This window comes from Polypterus senegalus, chromosome 7 (genome assembly GCF_016835505.1).
Source record: "Polypterus senegalus isolate Bchr_013 chromosome 7, ASM1683550v1, whole genome shotgun sequence".
NCBI classification, from domain to species: Eukaryota; Metazoa; Chordata; class Cladistia; order Polypteriformes; family Polypteridae; genus Polypterus; species Polypterus senegalus.
The window spans coordinates 96,136,175-96,155,796 of NC_053160.1; the positions used below are offsets into that span (position 1 = coordinate 96,136,175).

Genomic DNA, 19,622 nt, shown 5'->3' on the forward strand with positions numbered 1-19,622 from the left:
CAAAGTATATCCCAGATATCAAATAACCTAAGCTGACCATTTGTTCAAAGCTCTTTTTACCAGATCATTTGATTTTACATAAGCCTTTCATTTAGAAAGGGGAATACATCCTTACCTTGCCTGTCCAAAGCGTTTCATTGTCTGAAATTTGACAGTTTTCATAAAGAAGATCTTACTAATTCACTTAAAAATTGTTAAAATACTAGTGGTTACCCTTATCACAAATATAAGGCAAAAAATGGGTCAGAGCAACAAACTGAAATTGGCATAAAAAATCTAAATAAAGCAAAACACAAAACATACTGTACTTAAAGGATAACACTAAACTTTACTAGCTACTGAGAACACAATACGTTTCGTGACACCTACACCTAACCAAATTAGCTTCATCCATTAGCAGTGGAATCATTTATCATTGCCTAGCATAAACAACTTGCGGTTAGCTGATGAAAGTTATGACTTATCCTACTCGCTAATGTCCCTCCAACAACTGAAAATCCTCTAATAAACATCTTGCAAAATGTATCTAAATTAACTTACCCACAATGCAGAAACAAATGTTTGCATAGTTCTGAATAAATTATCCCAGAATGCTTTGTTTAGATGTTTAACATTGGAATGTAACCACACTGTAGACTACCAACACTGTATTTTAGAAATTCATATTATTTAAAATGCAATAACTGTTCAAAGGAACAATAAAAACAGACTGTAAAGATGGAATGATTTATTTATACAAATAATACATACATTTTCAAATATTTAACTGAATTATTTACAATAATATATTATAGAATCATCTGATACTGATTAGAATGAAACTAAAGAAAAAAGATTTCAGTCACTGGTATTGGTTGAGAAGAAGAGCCCATTATAGCAACTTAATAAAAGTTAAATGCAGAATTTAGGCTGCAGTATTCCACAGACATTTATATGGTTTTCCCTACTGCCTACAACATCATCTGTAACACCCATGCAATTTAACAGCAGAAATCAGCAGCTTTGTTTTCTTACGGGTTAGAGTGTAGCAAGTTTTGCTTTCCTGCTTGTAACCACAGGGTCACTGGATGATATTTTATTATGGCCTCACTGTATGATCCTGCAAGTTTCCTTCATAATGAGTCTACAACAGAAGTTGTTGTGCAAAAAATTACTGACTAGGTAATATAATTTCACCTGAGCTAAGGCCTACTGTTAACAATATGCACACTAACATCTAAACTTTAATATAAGCAATACCAAACTGTATACAGAGCTGAAATTCTACAGTCAATATGGGATGAGACTCCACTCCATTGTAAGGTACACGTACATAACCATGCAGGCACGTGCACACACTGGCTTGCATGACAATACCTTTTAATCTACTACAGTAGGATAACTTTGTGACCAGTAAAGAAGACTAAATGCAAATGAAAAAACATCAATGTCAGTCAGTGCATTATAAATTGCCTTGTCCATCTATAATTCTCTGACAAAGTTGTTTAAAATAATACAGGCTTTTGATACATTAAAATGATAAAAACAGAAATTTGAAAGCCAATTGAAATAGGAATATTAAGTCTAATTATGCTACAGTTTTAGTGCTAATGGAGAAATTAGCCGAGAAACAAACAATAGGTTCTGTGACCCTCAAAAGACCAAAGCTTAGCATCCTGAGAGGCCCAACAGTATAAATATCACATGTTCAGCAGTCCATTAAAGCTATCAGTGACCAAAAAAAGCTTTTTAATGTTAAAAAAAAAATCACATTTTTAATGTTGTCAAGAAGGAAATTAACAAAATGGGGTGGTGATATAAACATTAATCTGCCAAGTGTGTGTAGCCAACTACACAGCATCAAATGAAACATTATGAAGCAATTCTCTCATTTCACATTGTAGGATATTAAAACACAGTTTTAAACACATTGTGCATACCAGAAAACACATTCAAAATGTTAGGGTATCCTTAATTAAAATATTAAAGGCAATAGTAACATAAATATTTTCTAAGGTAAAACAAAAGTTGCTTGTAGGAAAATCCTTTCCTGAATTAGTGCTATCACACCATAAACTATTTTAAATGATCTCTGTTATCTGTTTAGTTAGTGTTATATACAAAGTCAGATTACTGCTCAAAAGTAATTTGATTATTTGCAAAAATATATATATTTCAAATAAATAAAGCCAATCACTGTAAAGTTCTCTTTACTATTTTTCTTTTTCTTTCCATATTTAGGATCAGACAATACAGTGTTTATTCTGAAAAAAACAAATGGGAGTTAAGGCAAGGAAATGATTATCTAAATACCTTATTGACATTCACATGTTAAATAATCTTAACTGTCTTATTTGCATTATTGTTTATGCTTACAACATTTTAGATCCAACAAAAAAAACCTCTCAAAAATATAAAAAAAAAACAGGCAAGCAAAGATACCTCACAGCAAGAAATACGATGTACAGTTTCAATGATTGGAAACACTACAGTTCATCTTCCACAAAATCAAAGCTAATTTGAATGTAATTTTCCAGTTAAGTGCTAAAATAAAATAAATTTGACTAATGCATACAACTAGTGAAATTTTTCTTTTTTTTCCCTCTCCCTCAGGCAGAATTCCTTAGTCTAAAAAGAAAAATGCAGTAATTTTCCCTTGTAGTATTTCTCACAGTGACAATAAGGGTCATACATTCAAGTCACTTTTTTAGAATGTTCTTTATTCTGTCTTTGTTACTACATGAACTTGTAATGTGTATTAGTTACTTTTTTTCCCCAGTAATTAAGCTAACAAATAGCATAGTAACATTCTAAAGCCAAGGGACATTAGCATACCACATTGCTTCACAAGCAGTAACTGACATGGTTGTAACTGGATGCAAAAGGTGTCTGAGCTCCATTGTTCTCTTTATCTTGCTTACACTACATGATTGTAGAAAAAAAGAATTTAAATAATCTATTATTTAAAGTATTTTCTTTATGGTGTTTATTCCTCATAAATCTAATTTTGTTCCTGAATATGTAGGAGTAAAGCACAAAAGTGTTAATATACTGATTGAGCTGATTATATCAGGTTTACATTTTTGATGAAAACTTTCACCATTATCCATTGTCACAGTACAATTATTTTAGAAGCAAGAAAAACAGTTCTAAATAAGTTACATTTTTGATTTAGTTTCTTTAGTTTCTCTAGCCATCAGGCATTTTAGCCAAGCAAACAGTGCCCAAACTAACCCTGAAATTATATTCTGTATATGTGGAAAACTGCATACCATGTATCCATTTACATTATAAAAATAGCAAAGAACTACACTATTTATATTTTTATTAACAAAAATATTATAACAGATAAAACTTTAAAGCACACATGAAATAACATTTCTGTTTAGTGGGCTAAACTGAAATAGTAGTCAGGAACTGAAATGTTTTCCATAGACACTGTATATTAAGTTCTTCATATACCATAGTTATATGGCAATTAAATCAACATATATGAGGACAAAACCATATTTGAAAGTAAAAACAGCAAAACTACAAACCAGTAGACATTCTCAGATTCCTTCAATTTGACGCCTGACTTTGTTTTCTGCTCGTCTGTCCAAAGCCCGCTGTCGGATGAGGACAATAAAAGCAAAGATCATACCCAAAGAAAGTACACAGCCTTCAAATTTCCAAAATTTGAGCTCCTCTGCTGACACAGAACGGCAACTACAAAAGAAAACAAATACTTTATACTTCAAATAAGCATGCCAAGTTCCATAGTAATATACACAGACCTGAATTTTCTAAATTATACTGTAAATTTTCTGTGTAATAGATTTATTTTTGTTACAATAAACATTATAATATGTCATGTAACAGGCAGGTATCACATGAGATACAGAAGGTAGCAGTGCACTAAACCACAAGTAAAACAGCGGTATACAGTATCACTTTGTACAGAATGATGCTAGTGGTTCGTCATGACATTTGGACAATAAAGGGGGCAAGTAAAGTTCTGTCTATCTAAGAGGCATACATACACTGCATTCAAACCCATCCAGACATGTTTAAAGCCATCTGCTGATACTGAAACACAGAAATTGTAAGTAGAAGCTTTAAGGCAAATTGACGAAGGCCAAAAAATTACATGAGATGTACTGGAGATATAATAATATAAATGTTAACAACTTTATTATTCTCTTTAAGGTAATCAGCAAAAAAAAAAAAAGAAACGTTTAAGGAATGAATAATAATAGTTTCCTGCAACTCTAAACTATTGCTTTGTAGAGGACAAGAATGCATTTCCTATTACACAATGCATGAAGAACTGATTCTACTCAGTATGATCTTATACACAACACAAAACTTTTTAAACATTCTAGAATCTTTTAATTTAAATACTTTAATTTCAGCTGGCTGTAAATGAATCACAATTTTAAATCCTCTCTATATATTTTTTAAAATTATGATATAAACAGCTGGTGAATCACCGAATGATATAGTAACAAAAATATTTTCCTTGCTCAGAGAACAGTCTAACCATTATAATAAAATGAATTTCACAAACATACCTATCATATAGAAAAAAAATAAAAACTGATGCAGCTGAGCTGTATATATTTCCCTTGACTATCTGAACTTGCAGTGGCATTTCACCACTCTCCATTTAAAAATATTTTCATGAACTACAACTCAAGTCATAAAACACTGAAAGCAAAATTTGCTCCATTCTCCCTGATTGGGAAGAATAAGCATTTTCAGAATGGAGCCAAATACACACATCACATGTTATTCTTCTCTTGGTGGCCATGCTATGCTGTTCCTTTGAGAAAGGAACAGCACAGGAGAAATCTGTACAACGTTGAGCATGACAGAATAAAAAAAGCATATGTCTGCTTCATTATATTAAGGATTCAATTACAATAAATAAACTAGAAATTAGTAATAAATATATCAACACAACATCAAAGATGGTGAAGCAGTGTGTAGATGCCCACTTTTTACGCTTAGATGGCACAAAAAGGGACACCTTCACTCTTGAACAGATGCCCCCGTCACTGTCTATCACTTTCTACTTTCTTGTGCCACCACATGCCACAGTGGGGGGTATCTGTTCAAGAGTAAAGGCGTCCCTTTTTGTGCCATCTAAGCGTAAAAAGTGGGCATCTACACACTGCTTCACCATTTTTGTTCTTATTTTTTATGTCTTCCTTCTAGATCTAAGATAAGCTAAGGTTGTACTGCAGTTTTATTTGTTTTTTTAAACGCATCCCAAATCAAAGAGATTATGTGTTATCCCTTAAAATCTAAACCATTAGTCTAGTGTTTAGGAACATAAAAATATACTGGATAATTAAAAAACATACTTTCCCCTTTCTCTGTTATCACCCAACCCCAAACTTTAATGGCATTTTTTCTAAATACTTGTCTTTTTATCACACAGATAAACTCCGAGTTGAATTTCTCTTTTTTGACTTTGTCCTGAAAGTTTAAAAATATCCCTGACAATTAACAGTGTCTCTCAACAATGGTTTTCTTATTCTTCACCTTCAGATCATTCACACTGGATCTATTCTTTGTTCTGTATTAAACAGATTCTCTATAAATAGTTTTTCAACTCTAATAAACATAACAGGTTAGGGATTTTAGTCTAAAAAGTTTGTTTTCAATGCTAGACTATTATATTGCACTATTCATCTGTCACCTATGAATGTTAATCACAAAAATTCCATGCAACAGATTGAACGGAGTGCACAATGAATGACATGGTCCTTTTTATCTACACCATTTCCATTTTGTTGCATCTGTTCTTTAATATCAGTATATACGTCACTGAAAACCAAGTCTATTCCTTGTCATTTTGTAACTGAAACTTACCTTAGTGATAGTGGATATGTTTTAGATATTTTATGCTGGAAAACATTACAGGACTCAGCTTGAATTCGGAATCAACTTAATGTTTCAGACAAATATATTTTATATTCCTAAAAATGCAGTTGTGATGCAACACACATTTATCAGACAAATTATAGAACAGACAATTGCTGAAAGCCTCACTACTTACTTTTGCATGTAATACATTTTATCTTTATTTCGAATGTAGCCATTTTTGTTTATATTTTGCAATGTTGTTTGTTATTAATAGCATAAACAATGGTCTCTATATAATATTCCATCTAACAAACAAGCCAGCCTCTTGAACTTCATAACTTTTTATTTGTCTATAGTATCCAAATGACACCAATGTATTTTTTAACATATATTTTTCATGAATGATCTGAACTGTTAGGGGCACAAAAAATACAAAACCAATTCTTTTTAGGCAATCTCAGGTATTATTCTAATCTATATTTTTATTAGTACTTGGAATGAAAACTGAGAGTCTCATGTCATATCACTACTATATATCCAGAATTTATACTTTTCAAAACTATGCATTCTTCTATTTTCTAAATAGTAAAGGCATAGTTCATTTTAACAGAAAACAAATATTTTACATGCAGTCAGTCAGTCAGAAAACCAAAAGATTAAAAGTAGTCATTATCCTGATTGCTTTTAAATTAATCTATCTCAAATTAGCCCGGTTTTTTATTACTGCTCCCTCTTGTGGTAATAGTCGGTATTATTTAAAACTACAAAAAACACATGCTCTATTGCCCAGAGTTAACATGTTGTATTAAGAAAAATCACTTTCCGGTATATACCAATTTCCAATTTGTCCAACTGTCCATGTTTGTAGGCTCAGATTATGTATTTTATCTGAAAGTTTAATATATAAATTAATGTAGATATTTCATTTTTTACTTTATTTTCAAAAAATAAAAAATGTAACATGAAAACAAAATACAAGACTAGGGGGCTTCACCAACCCCCGTGTTTGGTTTTCCGGATACACACTTTTAAGATTGTTTTTTCTTTGAATTGTTGCTATTGCATTAGTTTCACTTTTATTTCAGAACTTCTGTAAAAACAATATTTGGAATCTTTTGAGTCCCAATATGCTGAATTTTTTTAATGAGGTCAGTGAGACGTGTTTAATGACTTTGCACCATAATTCAGCATAGGTTTCTCTGTTGAGAATTTCAGCACAGACAAAACGATCTACATCATCAGCAGTTAATAATTTTTTTTTGCAAAGTAACCAATAAATGCATGTGAGGTAAACTCAGTTTTTTGAAATTCTCCGACTTAAACTTCGAAGCCTCACAATATTTACATACTTCTGACATATCACCTATGTCCATATATTCGATCTCTATTCGCCTTTTCGTTATTTCTCCGAGTAATAATTTCTCTTTCTTTACACAAATGCGATGTTTATTTTCTTTGTCTTGACACTGTCGTTCTTTTCTGTATCTTGCTCTGCATGTGTTTCACGCCTACGTTGTTTTTGTGTCTTCTGAATTCCAGTTTTCATTATCTTTAACCTGTTCTGCATGTGTTTGGCCCCCTTATTTTTTAACCACTTTATGACGTTTTACTTTGTTCACGTTTTACTTTACTCACCTGGGGCCTTATGTATAACGCCGTGCGTAGAATTCTCACTATAACATGGCGTAAGCACAAAAACCGAAATGTGCTTACGCACAGAAAAATCCACATGCAGGAATCTGTGTGTACTCCAACTTCCACGTTCTTCCGCTACATAAATCCCGATCAGCATGAAAAGTAACACTCGTGCACGCGCTTTATGTAACGCCTCACCTCCTCCCAGAATTACGCCTCTTTGAATATGCAAATCAATATAAATCACCCTTAAGCTCAGCCTTCTGTGAAAAGACAATGGGAAAAACACGGGGGAAAATATAAGAATTTCAGCGAATACCAAGTGGAGGCAAAGGAAAAAATATACTATTTGTTTAATTAAACCGCGGTATAATCAACAAAAGGAAGCTGATCGAGTGACATAGCGTGTTGGAGAAACTTGAAAGCTCACGTTCACAAAATCGCACAGTGCCAGAAATAAAAAAGAAGTCACATATCAAAGTCGCTGTGAAAAGCCGAGTCGTAGCCCACCGTCTGAGTATCATATGAAAGCTTATTAGAGGAAAAAAAAGGCACACAGTGGGGAAAAAAGCACGAAATATCAACTTTAATCTTGAAATTTCCACTTTAATCATGTAGTTTATTTTGTCATTAAAGTAGAACATCATAAACTTCATCTTAAAATCGTTTAATTAACCAGTTTCTCAAATCACATCGTAATTAAAGTATAGCACGTTAAATGCTTTGTTTTGTATTTGATCTTCTATGTGCTCTGTGTGTGTGAATCACTATGTGCTTCTTAAACCGGCTCTCTTCCCCCAACAGGACACAGAATCCATTACATTCGTGATATTACAGCTCTCTGAATAACTAAAATACTGAGATGTATATGGAGTTAAAGCACGTTATTAAACATGGGTTTCACGGCGCAGTGATTGTGTGCGACCTTCGATGAAATAATTTATTGCAGCAGTACTCAGGGGCGGCTCTAGGCTTGTGGTGGCACTGAGCAGAGGAAGAATCGGTGGCCCCTTCACCCGCCCATGTCAATATGATATCTTATGCACGGTGGATGGCCACGTCAGTTGCGGACACTGCATAGCCACCTCGTGCTCACGACACAAGCATTTAACTTTTGCCGAAATTTGTCGCTGCGTTAGCTGTGTCATTATTTTCTCTTTCTGTTTTATATTCAATATATATATTGGCGTGGCCGGCCCTGCAGTCCTTGTTTTTCTTTCTCCAAGCAACCGATCGCCACACAATCAGCTTTGTAATAGACATTAAGCCATCTGTAAGCTTAGAGAGCCGATTCTTCAAAACGTTTAAGGAACATTGAACTATCTTCGTAGTGCATGTTTAATTATTCTATCTTTCATGCCAGTCCCAGTGAAGAATATAGATTATTTAAATGAAGTTAAAGTTTTATCTGTATAATATAATAAACATATTTTGCTGCATTTCACCTTAAAAATTATATCATCATCATATGTAAATACGCGCTTTATAAAGTGGTGCAGGTTGTGTAATATTATAACTGTAGTGCAAGTTTACAGTGAGGTGATTGTACTTATAGGTACAAACAGTTCTACAAGGAGCAATTGATTAAATGCGTTTAAAGTTCTTGGGATGAAACGGTTTCTGAACTGCGAGGTCCGTACAGGAAAGGCTCGGAAATGTTTTGCCGTGGCTGAGGTAGCGTGTGCTTGATGCTGTATCCCAATAATTCTCTTTTCGATCACCTGCTGTGATTCCCACTCAGGTACAGTGATATAAATACTCCGAGTGGTGCATTGAGAGGAATATGGAAAAAGATGATCCGCTATGGCAACTCCTAATGGGAGCAGCTGAAAGAAGAAGAAGGTGCAGTGAGAGTAACAATGCTAAAGCAGTTATGGTATTTGGAATACTATGGCTATTCCCTGGACCATTATATTGTTACAAGTTAATTACAATCAGATGCATTACACTAATAAACAATATGCGGTTAGTTTCAGTGTATTTGTAAAGCCGCGTCAGGTAAAGAAAGGATAACCACACAGGAACAGTAGCACTGCTTTGACGCTGGGTGCCGCCAGTCTGCAAATCCGAGCAGAGAACTTGCGTACGACAGGGTATAAGGTACCGTGGAAAAGTGCGTGGATTTACGCCAAGTGTAGGTTTTATACATCGCGATTTGAACATGGAAAAGTTCTTGCGCAACATTTCTGTGCATATGCATCGTTTATGCATGAGGCCCCTGGTCTGTGGTGACTATTTTCCCTTTTTCAAGTAATAATTTCCGTTTGTTTGCACTACTGTGATCTTTACTTTCTTTTTTTTAATACTTTCTAATTTTCCTACTTTCATATTCTTTACCTTTCTCCACGTGTATTGCGTCAACTTTTTTTTTTGTTTTTGAGCCTTTCGAATTCCACTGCTTTCATAATCTCTAACCTGCTCTGCATGTGTATAGTGCCAATGTTTGTGAACATGTTTATGAAATACTACTTTGTCTTTTACTCTCTGTCTTTTAATTCTGAGCTGGATTGGACGTGCTTTTTTTCCCCCAATTCCGGGCTGATGATTACTTTCCTTATTTTCTGAATTTGCACCTAGATTCTTCTTTTTTTCTCTCCAATGTTTTTGAGTTCTCCATGTTCTCCATGCTGCTTTCTTCTTCGCTTAGTCATCTATGTTTGTTTCATTTATAACATATTGTCCTTATATGCTTTATATGCGCTGAGAGCCCTGGATCTGTGTGTGCTCAAAGGCTCCTTTACACGACTGAGTGTTTTGCTGCCTCTTGGCTAATTTGCTATTGATTATAAGTAGGGCGAGTCTTGCAAGAGTCTCATGTTCCACGTCATTGTGAGACGGTTCTGGGTCAATCTCTTTCATCTTGTGGTTTCTTTTAAGTGTGAAGATCACATCTTGACGCCCTAGTGTTTCTCTCCAGGATTTCTTTTTTTATAATAGAAAGATGTTTCAATTACATCTTTTTTCGGCTGAAACATACATACAGTAATCCTTCGCTATATCACGCTTTGACATTCGCGGCTTCACTCTATCGTGGATTTTATATGTAAGCATATCTAAATATATAACGCAGATTTTTCGCTGTTCGCGGGTTTCTGCAGACAATGGGTCTTTTTCTTCTGGTACATGCTTCCTCAGTTGGTTTGTCCAGTTGATTTCATACAAATAACGCTACTGGCGGATGGCTGAGAAGCTACCCAATCAGAGCACGGAGTTAAGTCCCTGTGTGCTGATTGGCTCAGCAACTGAGCGCCAAATTAGATTCTGCTGCGTTAACCAGGAAGTCTCGTCTCGCTCATTCGGGATCAACATGTTTTTCTGTGTGAAGAGTTAACTTTTGTGCTCTTTTGTGTTTATCTTTGTGCATAGTCAAGCCCTTTGTTATGGCTCCAAAACGATCTGCTCCTGCTACTGCTTCAGGGGCCGTGCCCAAGCGCCAATGGAAGATACTAATGATTGCCGAAATGGTAAAAGTTTTGGACATGTTGAAGGAAGGGAACAGCTACACCGCTGCAGGACGCCACTACGGTATCAATGAGTCCACGATTCTCTTTATTTAAAAAGGAGGAAAAGAATACAAGATCTACGGCTGCAGTGTCCTTTAACCAGGGCACAAAACGAGTTGTAAGTGGATGTAATAAGGCGGTAGTCCAGATGGAATCTGCTTTAGAGATTTGGATTGAAGACTGCTGGAAGAAGAACAACAGCGGTGCTACACAATCACCTGAAGAGGCTCCTTTAGAAGAGCTGTATTGCTCTCCTTTGTTGTGCAGTAAAATTAAATTCATCGTTATCCATCAAGTTGTTGTGTCATTGTTGGTAAGTAACCATAATTAATTTTCTACATACAGTACTTATTACATGTACATACGTTTAGTGTCACTGTACACACATTTTACTGTATACAATTTTTCTTGCATTGTACGTATTTATTGCTGGTGGCCTGTCTGTCATAATGGCTGTAACATACGTGATATCGGAGACACTTGATATCTTTAAAATAATATTTAGGTTTTACTGTATATAAACCGTGTGTTTACATACATAATTTCAACAACTCTTACCTAATATCTAAGAGATTACAAAGGATTTATGCTGTATAACTGTGCGGGAAATGTTTATAATAATGTGGGAGAGTTTATAAGGGCTTAAAATATATAAAAATAACCATATGAACATATGTTTTTTACTTCGCTGATTTTCACCTTTCGCAGGGGGTTCTGGAACGCAACCCTCGCGATCGAGGAGGGATTACTGTACATACATTCTTTTTCTGACTTCAATTTAAAAATCTCACAGATTTACAGATGACATATTAACACTGGCAAAAGCAAACTTTTCTAAGAGAATCTAAAAGACTTTTGTTTTGTAAGTAACAAAAGCTACTAAATCACATGTAGCTGACTAAGAGAATATGCACTGCCTATCACCACACATTCAATAGTAAAATAATATTAAGACTTCAGCAGCCTAAGATGAATGTCAGAAAATACAGAAAGTTCTTTTTCCACCATTCAATATACACAGAATTAATGTCAGAGGCACAAAAAAAACCTACTGGCAAGTCCAAACATTTTTAGTTACAAAAAATAAAAAAAATGTTCGGAGTCTGAATCTATAAGGCAAACAGAGGCCCACACTGTTTTCTCTTTAACTGTACGGATAGTAAAATAAAATTTTACAAGAAATTTAATGAAAGTAAAATATTCACACTTACTTTCTGTATTCATCTTGACCCAACTTGCACTTGATTTTTTCAACAAATCCAGAAATCTTGCATTCCAATTCTGTTTTCTAAAAAAATGATTTGGTGAATCTCAAGTTATATATTTTCCACATTAAATAAATATGAATAATATAAATATGAATCATATTAACCAATACTAAATGTAGAAATCATAAATATGAAACAATGTGATAAATTATATGAATTGGAACTTATCTAAATTAAAATAAACAATATGAACTAATTTAATTCTTCAATTTAAAAAAATTGATAAGATCTAAGTTTCCATTATAAGCCAGAGTAACATCAGTAATTAGTAAATAAGTAAAACTAGCAAGAACTGTAGCTGCTTTTTCATTATATAGTATGTATTGAAAGAGCAGCAGGACTTCTCAGTTGTATTAAGTTAATTTATATTAAATTTTAAATAAAACGCACAATTCCCAAAATCCTGTGCTGAAGTTCACAAATTTTTTTTTTTTCTTAGTAAAACCACTCTACACAATAAATTAAAAATATTCAGCTATCCATTCACTAACCCTGCTTTATCCTAGTAAAGGGTCGCAAACAATATACCTGTTTTAGCCGCTCACAAGCCCATTGATTTTATATTTTCCAGTCAAATAAGAACATCTCTTTAGACTATGTGAGGAAACGTGTGAAAATACAAGGAAAATTGAAAATTTATCACTAAATGCTAGCCATGAGGGGTTCAAATCAAGGTTCATAAGATAGGAGCTAATAATGTAAAGCAATGATCCAACTTTCCACTCATGTGAATATGTACCTTTTGATAATCTGAGCATTCAAAACATTCCTGCTGCACTGTGAACTCTTCTGTCTCCCAACATGGCCTTGAAAGTTGAGCACTTGCTGTTGCAAGAGAAAAAATACATACAATCCATACATGTGTAAAATGGCTTCAAGTGTCTTTAAAGAACAAAATGTAATCTAAAATAAATATTAAACAAGTAAATCTCTCTAATATAATAAGAAAATCCTGGGACAAGACGAGACTTTTTAGACTGGGGTGAGACATGACTTTTTCAGAGAGATACTTTCACGTCCCGTGAGACGAGACTTTGTGCCAAGAGATTTAACAACGCCCGGGGCCAGAAATAAAAGACAAATTGTAAATGACAAAGTAGAACGGCGTAAAGAATTCAAAAACGCTGGCATGATACACATGCAGAGCAGGTTAGAGATAATGAAAGTCTCAAAAAATGATAGTAAAAATCATAGCGCAAACAAACAAAAATTATTACTCTGTGAAATAATGGAACAGTGAAAAGAGATTGAATATATTGTTTGGATTTTAACCTTAAGTCAAAGACTTGTAGATCGTCTAAATCATGATGCCATCAGGGAAAAAGTAGTGTTTCCTCCCAATGAAGAGGCATATCCGTGAGAATTAAAAGATTTGTTGTTTGGTGAAAGTGAAATCCACATACGCGAGCAGCAGAGACGTGAAGTGGCTGGCACGTAGCACAAGCCAGAGGGTTTGGCGGGCAAAGCCCCCTAGTATATTCAAAACAGCAAAACTACTAAATTTTAACAATGTCAGTCTCCCTGGAAATTAGTTTTTATTAGTCTGGCCCATTATGAATATAGCTGTGTGTGAAAATATGCTGCGATGGGCTGGCACTCACCCTAGATTGCTTCGTACCTTGCACTCATCTCCAATAACCATACACTTATTAAAGCAGTACAAATACTGGGTAAACTGGTACCCAGTAATTTTAGCACTTGGATAATACTCTTAACTGTTCCCACATCAGCTAGTTAGTATTTATAGTACCCGTTTCATGTTTTAATTATAATCTTCATTTCCTCTAAAATGTATCTAAAACTTATATGTATATCTTTTTGATTAAAAGACTGCATTTTTACTACAAAATTTTCCCTTAAAGAGCTACAACAGGAGTAAATAAACTTCTAAGCTGTGTTGTATTACATTTGTATTTATATTAACTGTACTGTATATATGTAATAATTTTGACTTTGATGGAATGAATACAAACTAAAATGTTCATGTGATGTACAACAGATTTATCTGCTCAACTGACCATTCTATTTTTTACACATGACTTACATAAGATCAATGATATACTGGGTATCAGAAAATTGTATTGACTCCAAAGTGTGTCAAGCTGTGAGAGGCTTCACTGAGGATATAGATTTAATCTGACTGTGAAAAAGAGATACTCTGTTTATAAAATGGCTATTAAATATTTTTGAAATAGTAACATTTGTTACTATCAGCTTAAAACCAAAACAAATTTAATTTGACTTTCTAAACATGTGTAACACAAAATGTAACCAAATGTAAAAAGAGAAAAATAGATTAGATACGCATATACAAACATCTTAGAAAATGTAGCTGTGGATCTGTTTTGGAAAAATTAATAGCATCAAATACACACAACACCTCCATCTTTATTCCATAAAGGTGGAATAAAGGCCTCCACCTTTATTCAAATATAGTGTTGTCTCAGAACAAAAATAAATTACTGAAATCTTCTTAAGAATCAAGCTGACTTACAAATATAAGATAAGGTAAGCCAACAGCTACTCTCAAAACCATGCAGGCTTTTAGCATCAGCCCTACTCAAGCTGTGTGTCACTGTGATATTTCAAACTTTCATAACTTTTAAGATACATGGGAGGGTGGAAAGAAGAGGCATTACTCGCTGATTGAAATAAGAAAAAAAAAAACCCAAAAAAAAAAACACTGCACTATGTCTTATTTTTCAGGTATGCACAATACCAATGTGGTAATTCTGAAGGAAACACACTAGTACTACTTTCTACAAATTAGACAAAGAAGTATAGAAGTGTGATTTCTAGGAGATTGGTCATTGCAAGGTTTGTGATTTTCTTTAATTGTAGTTAAAAAACACAGCCCAGAGGGAACACTTTAAGGGAACAGGCAAACTTCAAAAAGACAGCCAGCTTTACAAAAAACTTGATCATCTTGAGTTTTCAAGCAACAGTACTAAAAACTACTATATCATGCAGTCTCTCAACACCAAAAATACTTACTGTATTTGTATTCCCTTTGTTTTGCAGGTGCTCCAAAACTGAATCTGAAAAATAAACAGTGATTATAGTATCTTATTACCTAGTGATGAATATACTAATTCAAAACAGCTAGTTCAAAATGTTACAAAACCACAACACATACACTACGATACATGTCTACCAAGCCTTATTGATTTTTCAGAATAATCAGACGGTCTGCCAAAACAATTACTACAGTATGAATACATTACTTTAAAAAGCAAATAAATCTCAACAATGTTACAAAGAGTAATGGTTGCCATGATGCTTATTATTAAATGTAGCCAATTCAAAAATGAATGATTAATATTAACTTATTGGACCGAATGATATAATACATTAACACAATTTAAGCACACACATTAATAGGAACAAGCTTAATTATTCTGATTAAGGTAATGTTTAGCATCCAATTTTAAATTTCAAGAACAGAGTTTCAAAAGTTGTCAAAAGTCTTAAAATGACCTCTATTAATCTAGAAATTACTTCCTAAACACCAATAACTGCACGGTAAATGTCATTATTTATAATGAATATAAATGATTTGCAAAGGTAGGTTAAATAATAAAATAATACTTTAAATGATATATTACTAGCTAGAACAACCAATACTTAAATATTTGCTGCACTTTTTAAAGTAAATGAATGACTACTAGTTGATAATAGATCTTTTGCAATATCTAGTAATTGGTAAAGTGGTTCACTTATACAATAATAATGGCAGTATCACATGACAGGAGCTGAAATGGAATACCACAACATACAGTACAGTATAGTAATAAAACAAAGAAAAAAGGCCTATTAAAAAGTTACAACATTTTCCAAAGACTCTAGGTAAAGGAGGTAATGGACACTGAAACAGGTGAAAAAGTGGCATCATTTATTACATATTTGGAAGCCGAACATGTCTCTGTCACTCTTCACCTGTCTTAAATTTGCCCCCATTATTTTCACCGCAAATGCACATTAACAAATCTCATAAAAGAGAATGACATAAACATACTGTATTTACGCTAACAAAGGTTGTGAATAATGGAAGGAGTGGTTTAAATTTATTTTCACATTCCCCTTTAGAAAACAATGGCCTATGATATAGCTTGTGACACAATAAATTTGACTACTGAATTTCAGTCTCCATGTATCTTTTCAGAAGAGCGAGCGAAGAGAGAAGGGGGCAAAGCCTCCTAGTATATGAATATATTTGTCTTCCAATGATGCTAAACGTGGCACAGTGGTCTCCAAACATTCTTTGATATCTTATTTTTCAAGAAGCAAATGGTAATCCAACTCAAATACCCACTTTATGTGAAAATTGCATTTCAAATATTTAAAAGAAATTGAACAAATATACCAATTATAGTTTTATTTCAAGGTTTTTCTTTAAGAAAGATCATTTTAAATATATTCATACACGTTTCTTTTTTAAATTTTCCTTTGTCCACCTTTATACTTTCAAGAACTCAAAGGTATGACTCCAAAGATATAACTGTGTTGATTTACATGTGAATATAATTCTCTTCTACTACAGTTTGTTTTAAGATGTAAGACTTAGCAAAACAAAATAATAAAACTTACATTAGGTGTCACTTGTAAAGGCAATTATGAAAACTACTTACAATCTAGTAAAACACAAAAATGAATCCTGAAACTATATCTCAGTATGTGCACTTGTGAATCATTACTTAAAATATGTGCAATTCTTTCTATCATTTCTCAAAGAACAAGATATGGGAACATTCAGAGTAGAGCTAAAAAGCACATTCAGGGACTGAAGGGAACACATTATTCAAAAAGATTAATAAATCTAAATGACTTTAGATGAAACAAAATAATAGATTAAGAATGAACTGGAGGACTACAGTACTAAAGATGAAGGCAGCCATTAAAATATTATTTCCTCAATCGCATGCTAAAATGTCATCTGGTTTACTATTTTATGTAACTTTTGAAAAATATTTTTCACATAAAAATAATAAATATACAGAAGTAGTCTTCTTCCACCATGGTTCAATGTAGGAACAGGGGACCTTTCAATCCAGTATTATAATATGTAAACTATGTTAACAGGAAGCGACAGCACCATTGGGTCCAATATTGTTTTCTTATAATCTATTAACAACAGATTTAGTCTAGTCTTCTAAATATATTACAAACATGGTCAAGGTGGACTGCAATAAAAATCTTAAGACTCTGGAGTTAGAATGAGCACATACTGTATAGGAAAAAAAAGTCTTACCTAAAATCTGAGCAAATTAAACTCCATCCAATCCACATGAAGGGCAATAACTGGATTGAACCTAACGTCATTATTTCTTACTCTCCAGGTCCTTAGTGCTGGGTGTGTTGTGGCTGTAAAAAAAAGTACATAATACATTTACCATAAACCATAAAATATATGTTTAATGTTGGCATGGCCGAAATTCTGCATGTGCTAATCTGAACTGCAGTGCAGAGATCCTCATTATACCGGGGCCCTGAAATTAATCAAGGTGTATTTAAAAATGTTTGTTGTTTTTTTTAGACAAATATTCTTGCAGCTAGACTGGCCATTCCAGTTCACTTTAACACTTTATCATTATCCCTGAGATAACTTGTACACAACTAGTCTCATACACCCCATCATCCCCAAGTATATGCATCTCCTGTGAACTGTAGGGAGTAACAGAGGATGGCAGATGGAAGACAATTGCTGCATCAGAAGACCTGAATACAGGCTGTAGGAGTGAAAAGTGTACGATTAAAAAAGTGATCTGTCAAGTTCAATGACAGCATATAGCAATGATTATTCATAATTGGGAAACTCTGACCCCCACTTCAGAATTGTTGAATGTGTGTGGTTTCTGAGCAAAATGTCGTTTTCAATAAATCACATGGTTTGGAGAGATAGTTTGGCAGTAATACAATACAAACTGTACCTGGTACAATTACTGAGTTGGCAGTATCTCTGTATTGAGCAACTGGTAAAATGTATTGGTAGCTGGACAAAAATGTCCAGTCTTCAAACTGGTGAAAGACTAAACCTGTTGCTTTTTTCCCTCATATTCTTTATAGTTTTATTTATATTCATTTAAATTTTCATATTTTCTTAATTTTTAACCAGAGCTGAAAATACTTTTTATTGTTACAAAAAAAGACTAGACGCCAGAATTATGTGTTTGAATATTTTTCCCTCTCTCTCACCTTCTCCATCTCTTTTAAAAAGGATAGACAGATAAAGGTTCGGATACAGTTTGTTTTTAATATTTGACATGGCATACTGGGCTCTGATGGCTACCAAGTAAACTCCTAAACCTTGATATTGCATATTCTGTACTCGCCTATTACTCATAATCTCAGAGGTTCTAATAAAGGTTATAGGCGACTCTTATGCTGTGACATCACATGTCTAGTCCTCCAAACCAACCCAACCCGCCACCCCTACCGAGTTCAGCAAGGTGGGTCCTGAACAACGATGTAAGCCTTAGGCCCCCTTACTCCCATGTACACTCTTGAATGTGAGCAAACAGAGAAAGCGCAAAAATAAGTTGCTTTCTAAATGACACATGAGCTTCGCGATGTGACAGCACGTGCAGCACACTATGGTAACGCTTACATTACTTCTGGCAAGACGACACCTCAATATTTGTCCAAGTTACTGTATTTATTTCACTGCTGGGTAGAGCCAGGGATATTTGTTAAAGTACTAATTTTATTTTCAGTTAACCTTAGACTAAAACTATATACAAGCACATTACCATGTCCAAAATAATGTAAACAAATACAAAAATAAGAGCTGACATGAAACAAAAAAGTTTCGAAGTTGTGAATTCTGCTTGGCTAAACGTTTCCAACAGCTACACTGAGACCAAATAACATCTACAGTGCGATCAAACTTACATCAGTGAGGACTTTCTGGCCGATGGGTTCTGCTATGGTTGCAGTATTTGATCTTCTCACGCACATTTTCAAAGTAAATGAACACAGTTCTAAAATATCAATTACTTTCCATTGAAGTATTCACATGTTTAAATATAACCGTCCGCTGTACCACTGCAACGCTTCTCTTTCGATTGATATTACGTCAACGCTTGCTGTTGTTGCCGACGTATGAGATGATTGTGATGTTTTAGCAGCCAATCCACATTCAAGAAGAAGGGGCCGTGCCTAACTCGACCAGTCGCGAAGACAGAGAGGTGGGAACGGCGCTTTCTTTCTGGCGTCAGAGGTCCACCCTTTGACGGGATTGGGTGAGGACAGGCGTGGGGAGGAGTTGAAGTCCGTTCACAACACGTATCATAGAGTTAAAAGTGCCACATGCGCGGTTTAATTTTGAGATATTTAAATTTTAACAGGTGAAATCCAGGTTACTATCCTTCCGTTTTCTAACCGTTTA

The 19,622-nt window shown here is 34.1% G+C and overlaps 1 protein-coding gene across 2 annotated transcripts; it reads right to left on the bottom strand.

The window, feature by feature from the left end:
• Positions 1-735: 735 nt before the first annotated feature.
• Positions 736-19,343, bottom strand: LOC120532722 (protein JTB-like). Of its 2 annotated transcripts, none has more exons than XR_005634351.1 (6): positions 19,127-19,343; positions 17,487-17,599; positions 15,233-15,276; positions 12,978-13,063; positions 12,182-12,258; positions 736-3,706 (listed from the first exon to the last, which is right to left on the bottom strand). XR_005634351.1 is itself a non-coding variant. In XM_039759034.1 (6 exons), exons 2-6 carry the CDS (start codon positions 17,555-17,557, stop codon positions 3,531-3,533), a joined length of 435 nt encoding a protein of 144 aa, XP_039614968.1. In that variant the 5' UTR covers positions 17,558-17,599; positions 19,127-19,343; the 3' UTR covers positions 737-3,530. The 2 variants fall into 2 exon arrangements, 1 of the variants encoding a protein (XP_039614968.1); XM_039759034.1 differs by having other exon boundaries at positions 737-3,687.
• Between the last annotated feature and the right edge of the window lie 279 nt (positions 19,344-19,622).

Excerpts from the sequence above, each read along its gene's own strand:
- LOC120532722 (XM_039759034.1), bottom strand. The coding sequence starts at position 17,557 with ATGACGTTAGGTTCAATCCAGTTATTGCCCTTCATGTGGATTGGATGG. Across the intron at positions 15,277-17,486 it reads TTAATTTGCTCAGATTTTAG|ATTCAGTTTTGGAGCACCTG; the intron begins GTAAGACTTTTT and ends TTTATTTTTCAG. Across the intron at positions 12,259-12,977 it reads AATGCTCAGATTATCAAAAG|AAAACAGAATTGGAATGCAA; the intron begins GTACATATTCAC and ends TCATTTTTTTAG.